At 45.8% G+C, this 26,357-nt stretch overlaps 1 protein-coding gene across 1 annotated transcript; it reads right to left on the reverse strand.

Moving 5' to 3' along the window:
* Positions 1–12,895: 12,895 nt before the first annotated feature.
* Positions 12,896–20,034, reverse strand: LOC120669196 (aspartyl protease family protein At5g10770-like). The gene is made up of 2 exons (XM_039948987.1): positions 19,875–20,034; positions 12,896–14,509 (listed from the first exon to the last, which is right to left on the reverse strand). Exons 1-2 carry the CDS (start codon positions 20,032–20,034, stop codon positions 12,948–12,950), a joined length of 1,722 nt encoding a protein of 573 aa, XP_039804921.1. The 3' UTR covers positions 12,896–12,947.
* Between the last annotated feature and the right edge of the window lie 6,323 nt (positions 20,035–26,357).

Raw genomic sequence — 26,357 nt, forward strand, 5'->3', positions numbered from 1 at the left:
ATATGAAATGCGGAAGCTTAAAGGAGGGATGAGAGGAAGTAAACTCTTTGACACGAGGATTTATCCGTGCTTCAGTTAGCCACAAAGGCACACCTACATCCATGTTGTTGAAGCATTCACAAAGAGTATTGCTTCTCGGCAACCAAGTCTCTTGCTCCACACCACACCAAGCCGGAGGGTCGATGACGTTGCCGGCGAGCCACCATGACTCCAAGGGGCCGGCACACCGAGTACAAGAGGTGGTTCTCTCCTAGAACCAGAGCACAAGGCACACAACCTTGCTCCCTCACTCACTCAAGAGCTAATCTAGCATTAATATTCACAAAGCAAGTGCTAAACATAGGGATGTGATCAATTTGCTCTTTGGTTGGCTTGGAGGTGTTCTTAGATGTGTGTGAGACTTCTCTGAAGTCCAGCAAACTTCAAATGACCAAGGCAACCCATATATATAGCCCTCCAGTTGAACTAGCCGTTTAGAGCCATTAATCTTTTTTCTGCGTAGGACGACGGATATTCCGACCAGGCAGCATCGGATCATCTGGTCACTCTGTGTCTTTGGGTAGCCGTTGGATCTTCTGATTGCTGACGTAGTAGGCATCGGATAGTCCGACGCAATACTCCGACGGGGCGTCGGATCATTCGATCCTAAAGACTTTGCCCCTTCTATGCCTGTAATGCTGACGTCATTAGAACGACGCATTAGTCTGACGCGTGTCGCATCATCTGGTGCTGAAGGCTCTTCTGCTGCGCCCTTGACATTGCTCTCTGAACGTTGGTCCGACCATTAGTCCGACGGGGTCCACTTTCTTGCGTCAGATCATCCGGTCACACTTCAACCCAGAACCTAGAACCTGTCAGAATTGATCCGACGTCTTGCGTCGGTTAGTCCGACGGTGGGGTGTTCGGATAGTCCAACCCTGCGTCAGATAATCCGGTCCTTCTGAGTTTTTCTGATTTCTTCTTTGCATTTGTCCAACTCGTCGTAGCGGTCATTTGGATACTTCCAATATATTCTATCTCTGCTTTTTCACTGTGACTTGAGTATCTCTACGGTGGTTTGCACGTCTCGTCGGTGAATTAGATGTCTCGACGGTGCATTGGACGTCTCGACGGTGCATTGAATGTCTCGGACATGATTTGGACTCTATCCAAGGGACCTAAAGAATCCTACAAATATGATCTAGCAAACTCGTTAGTCCCATTGATTGCGTTGTCACTCGATCACCAAAATCACTCGAAATGGTTTAAATGGGACCATATTCTTCGCAATATGTTCGCACATCTTATATTATAGGTAGAAAGTATATATGTCTTCTCGCACGAGTCTATGCGTAAACTAGCTCATTTTACCTTTAGGGCCTGAACAGGTTTCCGATGGCTTGAGCGAAATAGGTTCTACGTATAAGTAGCTTTGTGCATCTGCGCCGTGAGCAATGGAGCAGCAGCAACCACCAAGCAGAAGAACTAACAACGGCAGCAATGGAGAGGCCATGGCAGCGAGTGTTTGCAGGTCAAAGCGAACTGCTTGACGTACTGATGGAGTGCCTCTCGGGCAGGGAATGCGTGTTGACTTTATATAGGCATTGGTCAACGTCCGCAGATCAATCTTCGCCGATGGGTCGCCAGACGCATGTTAGGAAGCAACGTCAGCTGTGGAAGTTGCACTACTAGAATACTGGCCAAAGGTCCTGGCCAAAGATACCACCTGCTGTTGCAACCGGTACTAATGCCACGCATCAGTACAGGCTGCAAAAGCAGCTGGTACCTTTGGCCAGCGGCGATCAAAGATAAGGTGTTTGGTACCGGGTTAAAGCATCATCCGGTACCAAAACTTCAATATAGGAACCGGTTAGTGCCGCCAACCGGTACCAAAAGCACAAGGAGGAATAGGTACCGGTTGGTGGAACCAACCGGTGCCTAAATGGTGGACAATGGCACCGGATTTTGCCATGGCCCGGTGCCGCCACATGCCCACAACAAAGGCACCGGTTGGTAACATCAACCGGTGCCTATGCCTTTTTTTTGGCACCGGTTGTTGAGCACCAACCGGTGCCTTTGAGCCACGCCTATAAATACCCCAACCCCTCCCCCCTCCAAGCTGCCGTGAACTCACTGTTCATGGCAGCTGAGTGAGGGGAGGGGAGGCGAATTTTTATTTTTATTTTCAAAAAAGGTTAGTTATTTTTCTCCATAACTTAGCAATTGGTTTCTAGAAGCAGTTATCATTTAATTTATTTGATAAGTGAATAGTATCTATTTATTATAGTTATATGCATTATCAATTATATATTTGAATTCAAATTTATTATAGTATGAATGAACTATTTGTACACTAAAATGATGTATATAAATGTATTGTGGACCTAGATGAGTCGGCAATGGATGTACATGGCCGATCGGCGTTCAAAGGAGTTCATTGATGGCGTGCATGAATTCATAGAAGCGGCCGAGAAACACAAGTATGGCGGTTTCGTTTGTTGTCCATGCAAATTATGTAAGAATGAGTAGGATTACTCATCATCAAGAACCATCCATAGTCACTTGTTCAATAGTGGTTTCATGCCGAACTACTATGTTTGGACCAAGCATGGCGAAAGAGGAATTGTGCTGGATAATAATGTAGAAGAAGAGGACAGGATTCCTGACTTTGCAGCCAATTATAATTCCTTTTTCAACGACACTGCAATGGGTGAGCCTGAAGCAGATACTGAAGGATACATTGTAGAAGATGATCTTGGTCAGATGATGCGCGAAGCTGAGGAAGGTTGCGAAACAGAAAAGGAATCGAGAGATCTGAAGCGTATGTTGGAGGACTACAGAACATTGTTGTACCCTGATTGCAAACAAGACCAAAAGAAGTTGGGTACCACATTGGAATTATTGCAATGGAAGGCATCAAATGGTTTGTCTGACAAGGGATTCGAGGAGTTGCTAAAACTTATAAAAAACTTACTCCCTGAGGGTAACACCTTGCCGGAGACAACATACGAGGCAAAAAAAGTTGTTTGTCCTTTAGGATTAGAGGCACAGAATATACATGCTTGTCCTAATGACTGCATCCTATATCAAGGTGAGTATGAAAATTTGGATTCATGCCCTGTATGCAACGCATGCCGGTATAAGATCCCTCAAGATGATCCAGGCGACGTTGAGGGGATGCGTGTCAAGAAGAGGGTGCCTGCCAAGGTGATGTGGTATTTTCCTCTAATACCACGTCTGAAACGTTTGTTCATGAACAAAACGAATGCTAAATTGATGCGATGGCACAAAAATGAACGTAAGCAAGACAATATGTTGAGACACCCTGCTGATGGGTCGCAGTGGAGAAAAGTGGACAGAACATTCCCAACATTTGCAAATGAAGCGAGGAATATAAGGTTCGGCTTAAGTACGGATGGCATGAATCCTTTCGTTGAGCAGAGTAGTGGTCATAGTACCTGGCCTGTAACACTCTGTATATACAACCTTCCTCCCTGGTTGTGTATGAAGCGGAAATTCATTATGATGCCAGTGCTTATCCCCGGCCCGAAGCAACCCGGTAATGATATAGATGTGTATCTGAAACCACTGATTGAGGATCTTCTATTGTTGTGGAAAGATGAGGGTGTTCGTATGTGGGATGCGCACGCAGAGGATCATTTTAACCTGTGTGCATTGCTTTTCATAACCACCAATGATTGGCCATCACTAAGTAACCTCTCCGGACAATCCAATAAGGGTTATAGGGCATGCACCCATTGTTTAGAAGAAACCGACAGCATGTACCTCAAGCACTGTAGGAAGATCGTGTATATGGGTCATCGTCGATTTCTTCCGATCAAGCACCCATTAAGGAGGAGGCATGCTCACTATGATGGAAAGGCAGATCATCGTAACAAGCCTAGGCACCATTGTGGGAAAATGGTGTTTGAAATGGTCAAAGATATAAAAGTAGTATTCGGAAAAGGACCCAACAGCAAATCAGTGCAGAGTGATGACGGACGTGCACCTATGTGGAAGAAGAAGAGTATTTTTTGGGAGTTACCTTATTGGGAAGTCTTAGACATCCGCCACGCAATTGATGTGATGCACCTAACAAAAAATCTTTGTGTGAACCTTCTAGTTTTCCTTGGTGTCTACGGTAAGGCAAAGGATACATTGGCAGCGCGGCAAGATCATCAACGTATGAAACAATGGGCCGCCCTACATCCAGAAAAAAGGGATAAAGGATGTCATTATCTAGGTCCTGCGTGCTACAATCTTAGTTGAATGATTTACTAGGCAGTTAATAAATTTATTGAGCAAATAACAAATTTATTAGACAATTATTTTAACTATTAGACAATTATTTAAATTATTAGATAATTATCTGATTTTCTAGGCAATTATCAAATTTATTATGCAAATATCAGATTTATTACGAATTATGAGACAATTAATAGATTTACAAGAGAAAAAGAAATGGGAAAAGAAAAGATAACCTTTGGTACTGATTGGAAAATCCAACCGGTACCTTAGGGTCCTATTTGGGTAAAAAAAAGTGGGGCGTCGCGCGGGAGTCGAACCGTGGCCGCGAAGCCCAAATTTCCGCGAGTTACCATTGAGATACTAACGAATTCTGTTCAAAGGGGGTAAAAGAAGATTGAAAAGTGAACTTCAAAAGGCCTAAGGTACCGGTTTTGTTAATCCACCCGGTACCATAGGGGCTTTTCATTTCCCGCCCGTTGGGCCCTAAGGCACCGGGTGTGCGGAGAACCGGTACCTAAGGCCTCGCCTAAGGCACCGGTTGGAGATACAACCGGTACCAAAGGCCTACATAGGTACCGGCTGAATTTTTGACCCGGTACCTTTGGCCAGGGGTATAAACCCGTTGCCTTCTTCCTCCCAATTCTCCACTGCTCCTCAATTCCTCCGGTCGACCGCCGCCGCCCTCCATCTCCGCGCGCGCACCGCCGACCTCCCTGACCCCTCCACCGGCTTCGCAGCTCGATCCCGAAGTTCCCCGTGGAGTCCAGAGGCTCGGAGGACCCCTGCATCGACCCGTCCATGAGTACCGCGCACGGGATTTTCCTCGGAACTCCGCGCCGGTGAGTTCTATGCGCCGCCGCGATTACTCGCCGCTGGCGATCCCCCGGCCACGCTGACCCCTTGTACACATCCGCAGCAACACACCACATCGATTCGAGGAGACCAGAGGCCCGGAGCAAGCCCTGCAGGCCCCTTCCCCAAGATCTGCACCATCCTCGCCGCCGGAGCTCGCCGCCAACCCTGCTGCGTCACGCCCCCGATAGTTTCAAGCCTCGGTGAGCACCCTCTAGTCCCCGCCATGCTTTTATGCTTGATTGCTTTAGCCCGTAGCGCACCCCAGCAGCCTGCACGCCACACGCCGGCGAACCCCGCCGCGCAGGGCCGTCGCCGTCGTAGCACATGCCGCCACGGACCTCCCCGAGGCCCGCAAAGGCCTCAAGTGGACTACGCATGTCTTGTAGTCCCTTCCCGACCCAAACCCTAGCTCGATTCACCCCGGAAACGCCGAGTTCGAACAACTCCGGCCGTGCTCCGCCGCGGAGCAAGGCCGCCGGTGAGCCGCGCCGCCGCCCCGCGCGCCCAGTCGATCCCAGCCGCCCGATCCTCAGCCCACGGACGAGATTAGATCACATCCGAATCTAATCTGAGCTGCGGGATCGTGATCCAACGGATCAGATCCGCGCGTACCCCTTCGGCCTGGACATTTTGCTAAAGAGCCCCTGCACTTTCTGAGTATCAACCCGCGCTCCTGTCCTATTCAAAAGTATTTGCAGTTCAGCCCAAAATCTTGCACGGACCCCCCTGAACTTTCCAGTAATAGAACCCGCCATCCAGCCCTTGTAGTTTTCCGAGTTAGACCCTAGATCTATGCGTTATTTACATTTAGGTCCTCGGTTTTTGCAGAAAACCCCCAGAAACTCTATTTTTCTTACAGTTAAGCCCCTAGATCTTGTTTTAAGCTTAGTTTTCGCGTTTTAGGCGTTCTTTATGTCCACGTGATCGTTGTAACGCGTAGAATAGTTCTAGCATAGTTTTGGTTGCTGTTTTCATGTAACACGTGTAACGACGATGAGTAACGACGACGAGTAACGTCGACGAGTAATTTCGTATTCGCTCTTTAACTCGCAACCCCGTTGCTCGACCCTGTTCCACGACACACACACTGTCTAATACACTCTAACACACACACACTCACACAAACACACACAGACACACACACACACACACTCACTAACTCTCTCTCTTTCTCTGTCCCTCTAACATACACACACTCTCTCTCAAACACGCATATTCATTCAAAGAATTGAATTCTCCTGCTTCATTTAAGGATGGACACATACTCTAATACATTTTTACGATTTCAGTTAAGGATGGACCCCTTCGGTGATGAGTAGGATGCCGGGCAATACATGTTGGACGCAATAAATGAAGATACGAGGGCTAACACCACCCAGCCAATCGCTGAAGAAGATGCTCGGACAGCTGATTCGTTCCTGAATATATCTGGAGATGCCGATGAAGAAGATGATGACTTTGCACCGCCGCCCAATCAACAGCAGCATGTTCCAGTACAAATCTAAAAACTATAAGCATAGTGACTTCGGTAGATTAGTTTTGCGATTAAAATATCTTTTCTGTAATTTAGTCGACCTCCGTATCGACTTCGTTGAGCCAGTCAAAAGGGAGACGCCGGCCAACCAAGAAAATGGAGGGAAGACAGGTCGTCAGAGAAGTGGACGCAGAGGGCTGTCCAAGTGCTCCAGAGGATGCTAGCAAAAAATTTGTCAACCAATGTGGAGTTATTGTTCGGGCAAGAATTCCGATCACCACAAGACTATGGAAAATGACCAAACCCGAAGAACAGCAACACGCCGTGCCTGCACAATAGAAGGAAATGCTATGGGCTGAACTCAAGGATATGTTCACTCTTTCTGAAGGAGTTGACCAAGAACTTGTGAAGAAATGTGCCTTGAGAAAGATGGCCCTTGCCTTTGCAACTTTCAAGAAGAAGTTGTACACCAATTACATCAAGAAGGATAAGGAGCCGAACTAGGACGATCTTCCTCAGGTTAAACCATACTGGGAGGAGTTCAAACAATACAAACTATCAGAGGAAGCCCAAAATAAATCCGAACAAGCCAAGGTGAATGCAGCAAATAAGAAGTACAGCCACCACCTTGGGGCTAGCGGGTACAAGAAGTCAGTTAAAAAATGGCAGAAGATGGAGCAGGACCTTATAGATAGAGGCATCAGGCCGACGACTTGGGATTGGCCGGATAGATCCAAGTGGTGGTTATTTGCTAATGGCGTGACACTAAACCAGTTGGATGGAAGTTTGGTCGTGCCCGAGCATATGCAAGAAGTGTCCCGCGATCTAGTCGCTGCAATAGATGACACTCAACAAGGAACATTCCATCCTCAAAGTGAGAATGATGAGCTGACAAGGGCATTAAAGAATCCGGAACACCCTGGACGGGCCCGCGGCATCGGCGTGGTCCCATGGAAAGTTGCTTGGGCCAGAGATCCCTCTTACAAGACTCACCGAAAGAGCAAAGCCGAATAGGAAGAGAAACTTCGTGCCATAGAAGAAAAGATGAACGACAAGGTTGCGTCCTTGGAATCTCAGATGGACGCCAGGGTCAATGAGGCGGTGCAACTAGCTCTGAGCCAAAGGGGTACTACTGGGTCGCACCCGGATGTTGTGATAAGCCCGGCCTCTCAGCGACGCAACAGCTGTGCATCCACGGCGGCGCCCGACGTACAAGCGAAACAGCAACCCCAGATTGAGCCAACGGCGGTAGATGACCAGAGGTATCCAGTGGATGATGTCACCATGCCGACACCATGCGAGCTTCATGTGCGAGCAAGAAATATATCCATTCATGTCGCATACGGGTCAGCCCTGCCCCTGAATCCTTCTACTACAATTCATGGAAGGCCGATACCTCCTGGCTACACCTCCGTCACAGTCGAGCAGATAGTTGGAAACAATGAGGATCTTGAGCTCGATTTCGTTGGAGGGGATGGAGAGAAGACATTGGGAGACGCACTGCACGGGGTCGTTCTATGGCGCAAGGCCGACATCAAACTTACTGCAAGCACAACAGCTCCCGTGCAGACCGATCGCCCGTCTCCGCGGCCTACCTCACCGCTGTCCCCACTACCACCTCCTTCACCACCGTCTCCGCCGGCGCAAAGGGCCACGAGTACTCCAACTCCTCCTACACTAGAAAAGGGAAAGAAAAAGACAGCATTCCTCCCAGTGGCTGGACCCTCAAAGAAGAAGCAGAAAACGGTCGAAAGACAATTAACCTACGAGAAAACCACTGAGGAGTTGGAAGAGGAGACTGCTCGATATATAAAAGAACAATTGAAGCCTAAAGTCCCCCTGCTGAGGGAAAAGGTACCTCTAGAACTAGGGAAAAAGCTTCTCGCAAACCTAGACAACCCACCAAAACCGAAAAGCTTACCCTCGGACTATGATCGTACTCTGACAAAGGCACACAAGGTGAGAAATCTGAAGAAAAAATATGGCAAGACCATTCCTCAGCTTGGCACACAACAAAAAGAACTCGAGCCCCTCCGGGTGCCAGGGTTGCCACTCCTACACCTGACGGATGTACAACTCCAGGCGGACCTACATGCCGCAATATTTCTTTCTAAAACTGGATTAACGCTAGAGGAGGCAACGGGGCATGTGGAGGCAAAAATCCCTGTCGCTCGCACTATTACTCCATTCCAGCATGGAAAACCGTTTGTCACCGAGGAAGAGGAGAAAAGTCTAGGCACGCAGATGTTCAATTTGCATAGATGGTACCTGCGAATGACGAAAGACGAAGGGAAAATGTTTGGAGTCAAGTATCGTGACCATGATTTCTTCCGCGGGGAGGACGACTTCTGGGTGTACTTCCAAAATTTATATCACATTTACCATCGACAAGCCCTCGACGTCTCTATCATCACCATTTGGGTTTTGTAAGTATCACTTACCTCTACATTAATACTTTTTGTTAACAAGAACATAATTATATGTGTGAATTATAAAATTTCTATTGCATCGTTTAGACAGGAGATCCAAAGAAGCCGAAAACATGGATGGCACCATCAGATCGGCTTCATGTCTCCTTTGCTAGTCAACCAGAAATTGATCAACGAAAGTTACAAGGAAACGTGCGAAAACATGTACGATTCGTTGACTAGGCAAAGTTACAAATCCTATATATTCATACCATACAACTTTGGGTAAGCCTTGATCGACTCAAACCTCTGTTATATTACTAAATAAATAATAAGTTGTCTAATACATTTATCTATATATCCTATCTATATCTGCAGTTATCATTGGATTTTACTCATATTTTCCGTAGAGACCGGCAATCTTATAGTCTTTGACTCAATGAGAAATCCAAAGTCCGCAATCCAACATATCATAGACCCCTTGAACAGGTAAGTTCAGTTTGCACAATCAAATCTTTTTTCTGTTAATAACAATTCCTGAATATCAAACTTAACTTTGAGCGCAGGGTTTGGAAAAAATTTGTGAAAAATAACAAAGGACGTGGTCAATGGAGGCCCGAACTGAACGTTAACATGGATTATCCGGTATGTTCATTCATAAAGATTTGTTTAGTTATGTATATAATCCCAAATTATTCTAAATTAAGTAATTTATTTGTTTCTCCTTAAGTGTGCGAGACAACAACAAGGAACTGATTGATGCGGGTACTACGTATGCGACTACTTGCACATCATGACTCCATGCGGGAAGGCTACTGATGAAGAAACGACAGTACGTCCAAACCGTTCACTAGTATATTTTCATAATTGTACTAAGGCACATAATGTTAATGCTTTTTTCCTAAATGATAGATGTCTCAAATGGGGGATGAATGTTGCTCTACTGATCGGATCAACGCCGTGTGCGAGCAGCTCGCCGGATTCATTTTGAACGAGATCTTGGATCCTAGAAGCGAGTTCTACCATGACGGTCACATCGATAGAGGACTTTCATCGACATCCTGAGGGGACTAGTAGTTGGAAGCTAACATGACTTGTACATTTGTAAATATTTTTAAACATTATGCCTTGATGTTTGTAAATTTGTAAATATATTAGTTCATCTAATTAGCTTAATTATATGCTCGCATTTTACTTTTAGTTAGTTTCAAATATTCTCTGAAAATGAACACGAACAACCAATGAACGTAGTGTACTGTAGAGCTGAGTGCGTTTAGCAATTATAAAAGAATAAACAGTAATAAATATAACAAACAAAACTGGATTTGGAAAAACAGGAAAAGATCATTGGTACCGGTTGGAAATACGAACCGGTACCAAAGGGGCTGCCACCTTACGTCAGCGTGTCAGCCTCTTTGGTACCGACTGTTATTTCCAACCAGTACCAATGGAAGCCTAAGGCACCGGTTGAAAAACCCGGTGTCTTAAGTCGAGGCCATTGGTCGCGGTTGCGGGGCACCGGTTGGGAAACCGGTGCCTTTGGCCCTTCTCAGCCGGTGTCCAAGACCCGTTTTCTAGTAGTGTTGACTCAGTGTTGACTTGAAGTTTGGCGCTTAGGGCTACGAAAAGTGCTAAAATTGGGCCTCACGATTTGGGAAAAGGCTATACGGCATGCTTCACCAGTTGTAGGGGTAGTAAAGGGACTAAAATTTGATCTCCAATTTTAATGGTCGGGCTCAAAAATATACTTTGCACATGTTTTACATATATTTAGCTGATTATGATTGAAGTCTGAGTTAGATTGTACAGGGGTATTAAGGGTCATAATCCATTGCCATCCTTAATCAGTTGGCTGTCCCCATTTGCTGTGCATGACAGCACATACGCCGGTTTTGAATTCAACTCGAAAATGATGGAACATTATGATTTCCAGCACTCGACGACTCAGAAATTCGAAGTCTTGCTGAAAAAACATGCCCGCTGCCTTTTTTTTCTAGCAACAGTCGTCTGTCCGGGTCCGAGAATTTCCAGACAGTTTATTTGTGATTACAGGCAAGTGTAGCTGTATTGCAGCTATGGGTTTTGAATACTCTATACACTATACAGCATAGAGATGGGAGCTTGTGAGTAGCCCGTTGTCCAGAAAGCGACACGTGCCCCCGCAGAGGGAGACGCGCGACGCAGCCCCTGGATTTTGCGCAACCGTCTTGACTCTCCTTACGGACTCCGGTTGCCCTCCCCACCCACCCCCGACCTCCACCGCTGCCCCCTCCCCTTCCCGTGGATCGCTGTTGCAGGCCTCCGTCTGCCACCCGTCCTCCGCACCCCGCCTCCTAACCTCCCCACCTCACGCCCCCGTCGTTCGCTGGCTGCCGCGCTTGCCGGGCCGCCACGCTCGCCTGGCCGCTGCGGACGCCGAGCGGCGGGCGCTACTGGACTTTAAGACCGCCATCACCGCAGACCCGGCTGGAGTGCTCGCGACGTCAGCATCACCTGCGGCCCGGCCTCCGGGGCCGTGCAGCGCCTGCACATCCACGGCGCGGGCCTCGCCGGCGCGCTCGAGCCCTCCCTCGTGTGCCTCCCCGCGCTCGAGTCCATCTCGCTCTTCGGCAACCGCCTCGCCGGCGGCGTCCCGCCCACCTTCCGCGCGCTCGTGCCCACGCTCCGCAAGCTCAACCTCAGCCGGAACACGGGGAGGGACGAGAGCTTGGCGTGGAGCTCCGCCGCCAGGCCTGCCGCTCGCCAGCTCGAGATGTAGACGCGCAGATCCGGGGAGCTCGCCTGCCGTAGCCTCCGTCGAGGGCGACAACGATCGCCATGGCGCGCGGCGGAGCTCGGCGCTGCCCGCCATGGCGCGCGACGGAGCTCGACGAGCCCCTCCATGGCGCGTCGCGGAGCTCGACGCAGCCCGCCATGGCGCGTCGCGGAGCTCGAGGAGGCCCGCCATGGGCGTGCGCGCTCGAGGAGGGAGGGAGGGAGGCGGCGCCGGGTACAGAGGCAGAGGCGGGGCGCCTGGGAAGGAGGAGGCGACCGGTGCTTCTGAGGTGGATGGGGGAGCGCCGGCCTATTTTTTTGGCTTTTCTCTTTTTTTTCTATTTTTGCCTTTTCTTGTTCCCCCTCTTTTGTATGCTTTTTCCCTCTTCTTCTTTTTTATCTTTGTGCTTTTTTTCTTCACGCGGCGGAGCGAGTGATTCTACCTAGTTTTCTATATTGACTCTTGGCATGGTAGTTGTGGACAATTGACCTACCAGTAGTCAGTCCGGAGCCTTGTCCTTGGGGAATCAATTGGTTTGGGAAGAAATGTTTGTAATGTTATAAGCCTAATAATCTTGATCAAGGGCCGATGGGCTAACTAAGTATACCACTACTGAAATCTGAATTTCCCAATGTGTGCCAAATTCGCTGAGGGTTTTTTCATGCACACACACAGAAATGCACATTTCCTTGTTGGTTTTGGAAGAACACATAGGAAAATACCAAAACACACAGGAAAATTCCTCATTTCTCTGTGGGTTAGATAAAACACACAACGAGTTAGATAAAACACACAGCGAAATTGACATAGCACACGGGGAAATTTCTCATTCACCTATGGGTTAGATAAAACACAGGGAAATGCATGTGACACACAAAAAAAGTCATACGAAGAGTGCAATCTAAACATCTTACAAATTGGAGCTGGAGCTGGGTGGAGCGTGGAGGGGAGGGGGGAGCCATCTGTCTCTGCACATGTGCATGAAAATTTTCTAATGCAATACAGAACATTATTATATCCATATTCTGCAACACTACTGCTACAGGCATCATAATTCATACAGAGTATTGTCCAACAGTCGACATGAATTTACCAGGCCAAAACATGGATCCAGGCATGCAGCAGGTTCATATGATTCCTAGCTAATAAAAACCATACAACAACAGAACAACCGACCACACACGTCGCTTCTCGCTTATTCTCCAACCAACAAGCATCGACGATCACCTCAGCAACTGCCCGTGACAAACCCAATCTTCTCCGCCGCGACGTCGTAGATCACCTCAGCCGACCGCTGCTGCGTGTTGCCAATGATGTTGAACGCCATCGCCTGCGGCCTAGCCGCGAACGCGAGGCATCCGATGGCCGTCGCGTCGTCCGGGAAAATCTGGACCCCAAAGAAGTCGAGGTCGAACACGGCGCCATCGTTGAACTTGAACGACACGGCCGGGATGAAGATGGCATTCTGCCCCGTGAAGTCGTAGCAGGTGTCGAGGACACCCTGCGCCGGCGCCGGCTTGTACTGCTTCATGGTGAACTTGAACCGGTCCCGGAGCGCGGTGTACGCCTCCTCCGGGAGGTAGGTGAGGGTGGTGCCGGAGTCGAGGAGCGTGCCCGCACTCGTGAATACCGTCGGCGGCACCGGCAGGATGTACCCGCCGATGTTGATGGAGACGAGCTCGACGAAGTAGAAGGACGGGTAGTCCGGCTTCTGCACCATGGCCGTGTACGCGACCTTGTCGGACACCGGCGTCGTGCCGATGGTGAGGTACCCTTGCGTGCCGTTGTGGGACGGCAGGCAGTACGAAAAGGTGGCGCCCAACTTCGCGGCGGCTTGCGAGGACAGGGAGAGCTTGCCGCGGCCGAGGCCGATCAGCCCGTCGACGTCGCCGAACGAGCCGAGGTTCTTCTCGCCGCAGCCGAACACGAAGCCGTGGAGCGCGCTCGAGGATGTGAGGGACAGCGTCTCGTGCGACAGGACCCCGGAGGTGGACGACCCGTCGCCGTACTCGACGTCGTAGATGCAGGTGCCGTTGACGTCGCAGCTCCCGTCGGCGGCCCGGCACTCCTGGTTGCGGCAGGGGATGGCGGCGTAGGTGGCGGACTTGGTCGGGTCGAAGATGGGGTCGTGCTGCTTGTAGCAGTGCCCCGAGCACGGCTGGCACTGGATCCACGACACGTCGCTACCGGTGTCGAACACGACCGCGTACTTCCGGGCCGGCGTGCCGAAGCCGACGGTGACCACGAACTCCAGCGTGCCGAGGTACGCCCCGGAGGTGTCCGGGATCGTCACGGCCGGCGGCGCTGCCGGAGGAGATGAAATCGGGATTCCGGGAACAACCAATGGAGCTGGAGCGACAGGAATCCCGGGGTACGGGTGTGCCCGCGGAGCTGGAGCAAATGGAATCTCCGGGAAGGGTTGTGCCCGCGGAGCTGGTGGAAATGGAAATGGGATCCCGGGGATGGGCCGCGCCGACGGAGCTGGAGGAATTGGGAACGGAATCCCGGGGAAGGGGCGTGCCGACGGAGCGGGAGGAAATGGGAACGGGATCCCGGGGAAGGGGCGTACTGACGGAGCTGGAGCGAATGGAAATGGAGGAAAAGGAAGCCCGGGGATGGGGCGTGGCAACGGCGATGGTGCAGCTGACGACGCCGTCGACGAGGACCTCTGGAGGAGAGTGCTCAGCCGGTTCATGTCATGGTGCCGGATGGACTCGCCAGCGCCGCCGCAGCATTTTGGTGGAAAGCCGCAACCCGCAGGGATCGTGAGCTTGTTGCCAGAAGTTGCCACTGCATGCGCGTCATTTGGAATATAATCATGAGACCGTAGCCCAAAGAATGCGTACAATATTAAAATGATCAATAATTATACAGAGATTCTACATAAAAGTCACAAGCCATAACTTCTGGATAAAAATGGTCTTCTGTGCCATTACAAGACCAACAAATAGTAGCAAGGCTAATATTTTTCTTCTTGGTTTTGTTTATGGTTGGTTGACAATTTTTTCCATATCATACAAATATATATAGGTGCAGCTTTTTAATCGGAATGTATGGAGTGATTGTTTGATATCACCTCCGCCGTATCTTGGAGTCTTTAATACTTCCAATATCATGCATAGTTGTTTCCATATAATTCAACAGTACTGTTTGCCAGTTTCACTATTAGGAAAAACACATCTCAACAAGCTTTTTGCGTGTGGTTAAAATTATGAAGAAAACTCTTATGAAGATGGTGAGGGTCGCCTCAGCTCTTAAGCCGGCAACTATGACATTTTCTCTAAAAATGGAGTGATTTGCACAGGTTCTCTACTTAGGTAAACGTCACAGTTCCTTAAAAGGTGTGCATGCATGTACATAAAAATTGAGAAGATATTTGTATTTCAATATCTTTTAATTTAATTGAATTTTGCAATAAAAATCAGTGATGGGATATATTATATCCATCTCCATCTCTAGTAGAATTTATAAAATATTTATGAATATTTTTGTTATATGCATTTGGATTATATAACATTGTGACAACTTTTAGTTACTTATATACTTCACTGATGAAGATGTCATAATGGTGCACATTCCAAATTATGTAAAGGAACAAGGTTTGCAAATACTTTAGAAATTTTACTTAGAGATGGCCATGGCCCATGGGCATAATATATCTGCACATGATTTTTTTTAACCAAACACAACTTAATTCAAAATAAAAAATAAAACTTTTCAAAGATTTTCACTAGCAGCTCAGGCAAGGAAACGTCTATGACAATGGATTCCTTAGGTTCGCTTCCTGTGAAACTTGTTCCTTATTATGTTCAAAAGAAAAGCTTATCATATTATCATAAAAAAATAACTATATGGCGGGATGGTAAGGAAAGGCCGGGGCCGCCGCGACTATATGTCGCCTATGTTACGAAACTCCAATCCATCACCTGAAGAATGATATTTCTGTTGGTGGGATGGTTACTATCCTGTTTGGCCCCGACCAAAGATCCAATTAACAAACTAACTAGCTTCTTATATGCTCGTGTAAACAGGGGCGGAGACAGGGGGCGGGTAGGGGCCTGCCCCCCTATGGTTCCTAAATTTACATTAAACATTTGAATTTTGATTAAATGTTTATATAAATTAGCATGGTTTGCCCCCTTATAATGAAAAAAACAAATTCCTGGCTCCGCCCCTTCGTGTAAATACATGATCAAGAATCTGTGTGCACATGTGGTGTCCTAGAGCAACAAGTTGGCACCCTGGCAGGCTTTTTTCTTTTTTTTTGCCTCTTAGGCTATGCAATAAGGCGAGCATGTCTGCACATATATGTTCGGTCATTATTCTTTTCTTAGTTTTTAGTCCCTCAGATGGTGCATTATTATTTATTCTTTATGTTTATATTTTTTATCATAAAATAATTATTTATTCGTGTTGTTAAAATATTTATTCCTAATATCCCAAACTGATTATTTAGAATTAAAAAATATTTTTTATAATATCATGCAAATATAGGCAAATGTGTTCTTGTTTGGAAGATCTTATCATAAAAAACATAATGATGTAATTAAAATTTAATTTGGATGCTCGGTTTATTAATTATAGTTTTTTAAAATTTAGAATTTCATACATGTCGATGATGTCATCACAATAGTCTTCTTTTGCATGCACAGAATCTTCCCATCTTCGAATTATCCCCAAACTTGTTGGGCTAAATCAAAATGGTCCATTATAGCAATTGGTCTTGGCCGTAGGTGATGGATTAATTTCTTATCGCTTTCAGTGACAGGTAATCGTGCCCGGCCATAAGGGCATGTACAACGCTTGTCGGTTTGCCGTCTATGTGCAGCATATTTTGCAAAAAAGACCCCAATGCAGCGAGGCGGCGGCGCGGGCTCGTTGTCCAACACGAGGAGACGACGGCGCTGCCCCGTTGTACGCCGCACTGCAACTCGTCGACGGCAGCCACGGATCAAGTGCGGGTTACCGCAGTTTTGGCGCGAGTGGAGGTCGTTGCTGCAGCCCCAGAGCTAGGCCATCACACCGGCCGCCAATGTCGTCGCCGCCGAGGCCGTTGCCGCAACACCGCGCTCGGCATCGCGTCGCCAGTCGAGCTCACCGCCCGCCTCACCTAGCCGGCTGCGGCGCCGCCTGCGCCCGCCCGCCAGCGCTGGCTGCCACGCCAACGCGCCTTGCCAAGCCGTTTACGATGCTGCTCGCGCTCCCTGGTTGCCGCGCCCTACCGCCCGCCTCACCGAGCCGGCCGCGGCACTGCCTGCAGCGCTGGCTGCCGCGCCTTGCCGAGCTGTCCGTGGCGCCGCCCGTGCTCCCTGGCTACCGCGCCGCCTCGCCGAGACGGCCGTGGCACCGCCCGCGCGCGCTAGATCGGTTGTGTTCTGCTCCACCTCCATCCCACCCTCCCCCTCGCTCTGTCCCACGCTCAGCTCCTGCACGCTTGCTCTGGTGGCGAGCAGCAGCACCCTCAGCGGCGCGGCTGGTCACTTGGTTCAGGAAGAACAAAAGAATGATTGAGAGAGAGATAGGAACAGGCGTGAGTAGAGCTGGTTCGATTTGGCATTACGGTCACCGCACACCAGAATGACGGAGAAGAGATAAGGGGTAATTTGGTATTTTACTATTTTCATTTATCTCTATTTTCATTTATTTTTATTGTTTTCCGTTTTTATAGCTAATTCTAGCTGATGTTCACCATGCTTGATACGTTTTCTATCAAATAGCAACAAAATAGTATACAAAATTGCATTCACTATTGATCTTCGACTACATAAAAAACATTAAACAACTTGCAGATAGCTAAATAGACGGTCCATTGTATCACCTGTCTTTTTAACGGTCTATGTTTGGATTTTAAAAACTTACAAACAGCAACCGTTTGTACTATTGTACATGACCTAAGGGGCAGGTTATGGGTTCGAATCATAGGGGAACCACGCACGCACTTATGTTGCACGAGATATACTCCCCGTCAAAAAAAAATTTAGTAGTGTTTCCACCTAGACCCATACTGCTTGACCAGGACGGTGATGTCCAAGCATGACCGTTATCATTTAGGAGATATTTAGAGATATCACGTCTGTTTTTTTATTCCTAGCCAATAATATGTAACAAAAACCATATGTGATAGATAAATATGGATAATTGGAGTTCTTCCAGCCCTAGTAATAATATGCTCTCTTTAGTATAACCATCAAGTCCTTCATGGAAAAGTTGAATTCATATTAATTCCGACTAAAGTGAAACTTATTTAACTTTATCAGGGTTTATAGAAAGTATACAAAAACGGCATAATCAATCAGTTTCATTAACCACGAAATATGCATTAGTTGTACAATTCTTTGACATTATAGATGCCAGTGTATTTCCTGTCGTAATCAAAGTTAAAACAAAACTAAATTGAACAAGATATATTTTGAAATAGAGGAAGCACTAAAATTTATAAGTACCTCTGTCCTATACTCCATCGATCAAGTTCAGTAAGATCATTTTTCAATTTTTAATTAAGGGGTTAGGAGAGAAAGAGTTCTTGGATCGTCCAATAAACGTATTCTCAACTAAGACGAAAGCCCAAAGGAAGCATGACCAGGTGGGCTAAGGAGGGGCACGGCGGAGTGTGAAAATATAAAAGAAATAAGTCAGCTTTTAACCTCTCAACTCATTACTTGTCTGATTTTAACCTCAATTTTAATATTGTTTTGTTTGGATAGCTCGACTTTTAATTCAGTCTTGTTCCGGCGCCTGACACAGTAAAGAGTGATTTAGGGTTGACGCGGAAATGTGTTTTTAATTCAAGTGAAAAAATACTCAAATACTTCCAAAATTATCAGAAAAAATCCTGGAGATATTATTTGCCACAAAAATAACTACAACCCATGAAAGAAATTTTACAGGCGCCAAGTAAAAGATTCAATAAATATAAAAACAAAAAGGCTGTACAAAATTTTAAATGAATCCATATTGACTATATCATCAACCAACATGTAATTAGAGATCTCTACATCCTTTGTGATGTTGTCGATTGAACCAATGGGAAAAAAAAATATAGGCCTATAGTAAAAGCTAACGTAGCATGACCCATTAATTTACTATAAAGATGACGCTTAGTTTTCTAAACCAATACATGGCCTCCTCGCTCCAACAAATCGGACTATTTTTCTGCTGGGTCTGGCGGGCACTATAAAAAAATTTACTAGGGGCGGAAAAATGCATTTTTAGGAATGGTTGCGATACCCGTCTCTACTTCTTGCAACTAAAAATCAATTTGTAGGAATGTATTTGCACGGGCAGGTTATAATGTCACCCTTCCCTACAGATCTATTTGTAGGGGCTGGTAACGCTATGACCTGCTATCAATTTCTAGATAGGGTCATAATGTCACCCTTCCCTACAAATCGATTTGTAGAGGTTGGTAACGCTATGACCTGCAGCTACAAATCAATTTTTAGATAATGAAAAAATATTGTTCTATTTTATTTCAAAAATTCATCTAAATTTTTAAATATAGCATAACAAAGAAAAAAGTAAAACATATTGTGAACTTTTGATATAGAAAATATGCCAAATATATTTCAGTATATATAAAAGTTAAGATCATCCAAACTTGAAAACGTGACTTGAGTTGTATGAGAATGGAGATAGTATATAGTCATAGGCACATGTAGGGCACAATTAGTAAAAGATCTTTTGATTCTAAATGGTCTTACATGCATACATATAAACTATAAAATTTAGATCTTATCACTTTAATTTTGATACACAACTACTCTACATCTGAGGTTGTTTGAAAAAATATCATAACTTGTAGATTTTGAAACTAGAGAACTTATAATAATTTTTTGAACTATTAAATGATCTTAAAGAAAAAGTTATCAACTAGAAATTTTTATATCTCGACAATCTCTATAATTATGGTATAAAGTTTGTCTTCATCCGAGAATCTATGAAAAGTTTTGCTTGAGACCATTTGTAGGGGTGGATCATGCCATCACCCGCATCTAGAAATACATTTTAGATGCAGATCAACTATAAAATACAATTTTTTAGTAGCGCGGTAGTCCTGCATAGCGATGACATACTGCTAGTGTGCTAGAAGCTTTTGAGTTGGCCAATTCCCAAATAAAGGATGGTGAACGGGAACGAAGATTTCATCAATCGGTACCTGACTTCTTCAAGGGAGGGCAGTCGAGGTGAGCCTTGGAGCTCAGCAGCTCGTCCATGCTGACGGAGAGGTAGCGCCGCGTCGCCGCGAGAGACGCGCCGAAGAGAAGGCAGAGCACGAGCAGGCGCATGAGCGACGACCAGCCATGCGACGACGCCATTGCGTGCGTCTCTGCAGCAGATGGTGGCCGGATTGCTCTCGTGATCGGATCCGGCCCTTAAATAGGCCCGCCTCGCAGGACTAGTACTTTGGAGTGGCCGATCTCGAGCATAAACTTGGCTGAGGAAACCAAGACTGCAATATGCGTTTTACGTTGCCAGTAACGAGATATATACTCCTATACACCTGTCGATCGCCGCCACGACGCCAACCAGAAGACGCCGACGAAGCAATCGATGCAACACGGTTGGGGACATTCTTTTGTTCTTCATGAAGTTGGCCCAATGCTCCATGAAAGCTACTACAGTAGTGCAAGGGACATGACCGTGTAGTTGCGTAAGAAGGGACCGGGACGGGTGCAGGAAGGGACATGTCTAATTAGCTTAGCTACAGTGCACTCAGTGCCAAAACAACGGTTGCTTGTGGTATATTAGTATTTAAATCTACGATCATTTTGCCCATGTGTGTATATTCATATGTTGAAGTGATATATATACACACTATGTAAAAAAAGTATTTTTAGAGGTAGGTAGAATGATATTTACAGAGGTGGACACACCAACAACTCCTACATTTCGCAAAAGGTGGGTATGCATCTGCACCTACAAATAAATTTCTAAGGGCCGGTCATGATTTGTAGGGGTGGGTGCCTATATGCCCCTACAGATTAGCACTCCTAAATTCAATTTTGAAATTTTTGAAAATAGAAAAGACTGAAAAAAAGAGATATTTTTCATGAACCAAAGAGCCCCTAAGTAACCACTCACAAGTTGTGCAATTTTTTTTTACCTCATACGGTTTACAAGACTCAAACCTGCAACATTACATTCTCCCATGAGAGATGGTCATACATCTTAAGCAAACTGACAAGTAGCAGAATGATATATTGATATTGCTACCTTTAGGTTGTAGTCGGGTATCATGTAATTCAAGTTGCAACCAACAGTCTGCCCAAGCCTTGGTAGTCTCATCCTTTAGAGGAAAAACAATGGCTGGGGTCTCCATCAGCTCATCGTTGTGCTTCTCAAAGAACTCCAAAAAGTGTCCGATGAGCAACATCCTCCCAAAAATCTTCCATCATACTTCCATGAATTGTTAGCTCGTATGATCCTAAATGTAGACGAGCTCGGCATGTAGGAATCTTGACCTTCATCTCACAATGCTCTGTGCTCAACATGCCAAACTTGAGTCACGAGTACCGTGGGGCTCAATGTAGTCAAACATCATGGTATTCGATACCTAAGTTCGCTACAATTTTTCTAATATCATGTTTCGTAGGAAAAATCATTCACATGGGCAAATGACATCAAATAGCAACACTGCTCAGGCTGGAAGCAAATGCATTACATCATCACAATTTTGATGTGAATGACAAGATAAGGTTAACGAAGAGGTTCATACATGACCCAACACTACAACATACTATTTATTCTGTGACAGTATTTTCGCGACGGTTTCAAAAAATGTTAGCAACTTGCTCTCATGGATATTAAGCCCAAAAAACTGTAACGTTTTATCAATTCTGTCACGATCGGGCCCAGTAAACTGTAACGTTTACACAAATCCGTCGCGAACATAAAAAAATTATTATGAAAAAAATAAAAATAAAATGGCAACATGAGGAGTTTGAACCCAAATCTTGAGCCCCATCATCAATAAAGTGACCTACCATTGCACCACACGTTGGAATGTTATAATGTTTAGTGAAAAAATTAAATTCATATTAAATCTATTAAACGAGCTATGATCCCCCCACCTCCGCCCAGTCACCCAACCTCCTACGCCAGCTCCCCGGCCACGTCACCCGCCCCAGCGCCCAGCCAGCTCCCCGGCCACATCACCCGCCACGGCGCCCAGAAATTATAATCCAGCGTGGCCGTGTGCTAGATGCCTGAATCAGAAGTATCTTTGTCAATTCCTTGTGAAGAAGCACATTTTGATGAATGGCATGGACAGCAGCTATAGTCGATGGATTCATCATGGAGAGAGCTTCAATGTTAATGTTGTTGAGCACCCAACTGATGTCCATGACAATGCTGATCTTGCCGATTCCAGCCATGGGGGAAATGTGAGAGAGGATGACAATGCAGATCATGCTGGTTTCAGCCATGGGGAAAATGTGAGAGAGGATTATAGTGTTGATCGTTTGGAAGGGCTTTTAGGGGACCTACATGCTGCAGCAGAAGAAGAAGCAAGACAGGATGAAGAAAATGAGGATGGTGATGCAGAACCTCATGACAAAGACTCATTTTTGAAAATAGTCATGAAAGAGGCAAAACGTCAGCTTTATCCTGGATGTACCATGTTTTCCAAGTTTGCCTTTGTGGTAAAGCTTCTTCATATGAAGTCGCTATATAGGATAAGCAATTCTGCCTTTTCTGCAATATTGAAGCTATTGGCTGAAGCATTTCCAGAACAGAATATACTCCCCAAATCATATAATGAAGCAAAGAATCTTTTAAAGGAATTAGGTCTTGGATATGAATCAATACATGTGTGCTACAATAATTGCGTGTTGTTCAGAAAGGGCTATGCCCACCTTGACAAATGCCCCGTTTGTGGTATGCCAAGATGGAAAGATGAAGAAAGAGAGAAGATTCCACAGAAGGTGTTACGGCATTTTCCATTGGCACCTAGGCTAAAGAGGATGTGTGCGACCAAAGAAGCATCAGAACAAGCACAATAGCACAAGTTGAAGCGGCAGCCTAGTGAGAATGAAATGGTTCACCCAGCTGATGGTGAGGCGTGGCAAGATTTTGACAGAGAATTTCTGGATTTTGCAGACAATGTAAGAAACCTTAGGCTAGGCCTTGCTACTGATGGGTTCAATCCATTTTCAGAAAAGAACACAAAATACAACATGTGGCCTGTATTTGTGGTGCCATACAACCTCCCACCTTGGGCATGCATGGAGGAGTCGAATTTCATGATGGCTTTGCTTATTCTAGGTCCTAAATGCCCGGGAAGGATTTTGATGTATTTTTGGAGCCTCTTGTGGAAGATTTGCTCGAGCTTTGGACTGGTGTGCCTGCTTATGATGCTCTTACTCGCAAAATGTTTAAGCTTTGTGCTGCAGTTTTGTGGTGCATCCATGATTATCCTGCTTTGAGCACTCTTTCAGGGCGTACCACAAAAGGGTATTTTGCATGTACTCACTGTGACAAGCACCCTCTTTCGTACGGCCTGAGGAGCAAAATTGGGTACTTTGGACACTTCAATTTTTTTGAAGTGAATTTGCTGTTTAATTTTGTTCAACTGAACTTGCATCTTAAATGAACTGGCTGTTTATGTGAACTTGTTATTTCTTTAAATGTCTCCTATCAAGTTTTGTGACCAATCAAGTAACCTTGCTCCATATATAAATTGTTCTTAGGCAGGTGAGTCTGAGAATACGAAACCTGACGCCTTTGATTTGTTCAAGTTGTGCCACTTCAGCAAGAAGAAACAAGGCTACACGCCTAATGTACAATTGGCTATCGTAATTCAGGTCTCATATGACGTTCTTTCAATTTGTTAGGCCATGGTCATGAACATTCTTTTGCTGCTTTCTTGCTAGAATCGAATGGAACAACAGTTGGCTGCACCACCAGAAGAAGGTGAAGAACCTAAGTCTGCGACTGAAGTTGTAGCTGATGTAATAGATGATAGCACTAAGAAGAATATGTTCCTTCAGAATGTGGGGATCAAGACTGGGAGACCGAGGTCTAATGTACAGAATGTCCAAGCACAACTGGAAGTGGAGATGAAGGCAAATGTTGAGCTTCGTGCAAAACTGGATGATTTGGAAAGGAGATCGCAGGAAAAAGAACAAGCAAGGTTAAGGGACATGGAGGAAATGCACAACAAGCAAGCTAGCTTGGAAGCGAAACTTCAGCTTATTCTTGATCAACCCGACCAGTTGATTGAATTAATGGTATGTGCACTGCTAGTTCATTAGTTCACTGCTACAATATTTTGTTCTTGCTTTATGCACAATACTAGAGGCTTATTTGCATTGCCAGTTCACTGCCTTACATTTTTTGTTTTTGGTCTTGCAAGCAGCTAAAGGATGGCATGAATTGGTGGACTACATCCAGAATTTCCACCACCAACCTGGAGCTGCTGGTCTGATGCAAGATGCTCTTGCTTGAGCTGCTGTTTTGATTCAAGATGCTCATGGTTGAGCTGACTTATTGTTCTTTCTCCTTTAGACTTATTGTTCTTGTGTTGAGCTTGTGCTCCTGGGTTGCAAGTTGAGCTGCATCTCTTAGACTTGGTGATTTGCATGCTTTTGATGTGTGAAACTTGTGACTGCTTCTGGATAATGGGCTCTTTTGAAATGGTCTGATTGCTTCTGTTGTGATAATGGTTTGGATGCTGTTGGGCTGGAATCATTGCGGGCTGAAATATTTATGGGCTCAAATGACTCTGAGCAGAATTCATTGTGCTGAAATGTTTATGGGCTAAAATTTTGGGCCAAAAGTGATCCACTAATAAAATTAGCCCATTGAAAAAAAAATGATCCACGTCATCATTAGTGCCATGTAAGCAGCCACGTCATCATCCATGTTGGTAGCCATGTCATCATCCACGTTGGCAGCCTTGTCATCGTCCACGTAGATGGCCACGTCATCGTTCACATGGACGGCCACGTCATCATCCACATTGGCAGCCACATCACTATCCATGTCAGCTTCAATCCGCGACGTTTACTTTTGTCGCTAAAACTGGGCTTTGGACTGGGCTAACTGGGCCTCGAGCTGCTCTGTGATGGCCAAAAACCATCACGGATCGCTTCAATCCGCGACGGTTTTGAAGAATCATCGATAGATTTAATCAATAACGCTCAATCAACAATGAAATCTCAAACCGTCACGGATGGTGAATTGCGATGGATTTTCAATGATCCGCGACAAAATGATTCCGTCGCAGAATAAATAGTATGTTGTAGTGCAAATTTTACTGATTAACAAAAGACATTCTCAATCCAAGGGTAGCTTGACACATCGCGTTGGTCATCAAACCCAACAATAGAAAAGTTTAGCTACACTACAAGGGTAAAAACTACACCGTCTTGCTATGTACTCATGGAGTCCCAGGTCTAGACTCAACTCCAAACTCTCCATGAACCTCCTCAGGGTCCTCCACTGTAGATTCATCATCGTTCATGTTTGCATTTACCAACACCTCAATCTGCAAGTTATGGATTAGCTCATTTGCCTCCTAAAGCTCTCCCTCGGGGTGCTCAACCAACATAGTCCTGTTGTGCAAATCCTCATTGAGATCCTAGATCCACTCCTTAGAATATGAGCTTCTCGAACTTTTTGCCTGCAGATCAAATTCTCCTAGTGGAGTTGGTTATATCTTAAGTGATCCGACGAGTAGAGGAATCATATTGCCACCAGCATGTGGTGGTAGCTGAGCATCATATAGTTCAAGTTACCTTCCACATGATGCATCTAAGCCTTGGTATACTAATCCTTAGGAGGAAAAACAATGACTAGGGTCTCCATCAGCTCATCTTTGTGCTTCCCAAGGAAATTCATAAGGACCCAATGAGCAACAACCTGCAAAGAATTTGCCATCCTACTTTGATGTACTTTTAGCTCCCATGAGCCCAAATCTAGATGGGCTAGGAATGGAGAAATCTTAACCTTCATCTCACAACACTATGTTCCTAACATGCAATACTCGGTACTCGAGTACTGTGGGGGCTCAATGTAGTCAAACATCCTAGGATTCAATATCAAATTTTTATATAACTTCCCTAAATCATGTTTTGCAAAGTTTTGATGCGAATGACAACCTAAGGTTAACAAATAGGTTTATACATGACCCAAATGCTACTGGTTAGCAAAAGACCTTCTCAACCTAATGGTAACCTAATACATCATGTTGGTCATCTAACCCAACAACAACAAAATTAGGCTACACTACAAGGGTAAAAGCGACACCATCTTGCTGTGTCATCAAAGAGTCTTAGGTCCAGACTTAACTTTAGAATCTCCCTAAATCTTCTTTGGGTCCTCCTTTATAGGCTCATCATCATCGTCTATATCCACATTCACCTGCAACTCAATCTTATGCATGACGCGATCCAGCTCCATTTGTTTCCGTTTTCTCTTCTAGGAAGAGCGAAGCAGTGGTTCTATGCTAACAAGAGTGCAATAAAAACTTGGGATAATTGCACCAAGGAATTCCTTGCGAAGTTCTTCCTGGTGGACAAAACAAATGCTCTTCGTGGAAGGATTTCGAGCTTTCAGCAAGTGTCCAATGAGACCATTCCTGAAGCTTGAGAGCGACTTCAGGAGTACATTCTAGCGTGTCTGCACCATGGGATGGACG

Source organism: Panicum virgatum, chromosome 4N (assembly GCF_016808335.1).
Source record: "Panicum virgatum strain AP13 chromosome 4N, P.virgatum_v5, whole genome shotgun sequence".
NCBI lineage: Eukaryota > Viridiplantae > Streptophyta > Magnoliopsida > Poales > Poaceae > Panicum > Panicum virgatum.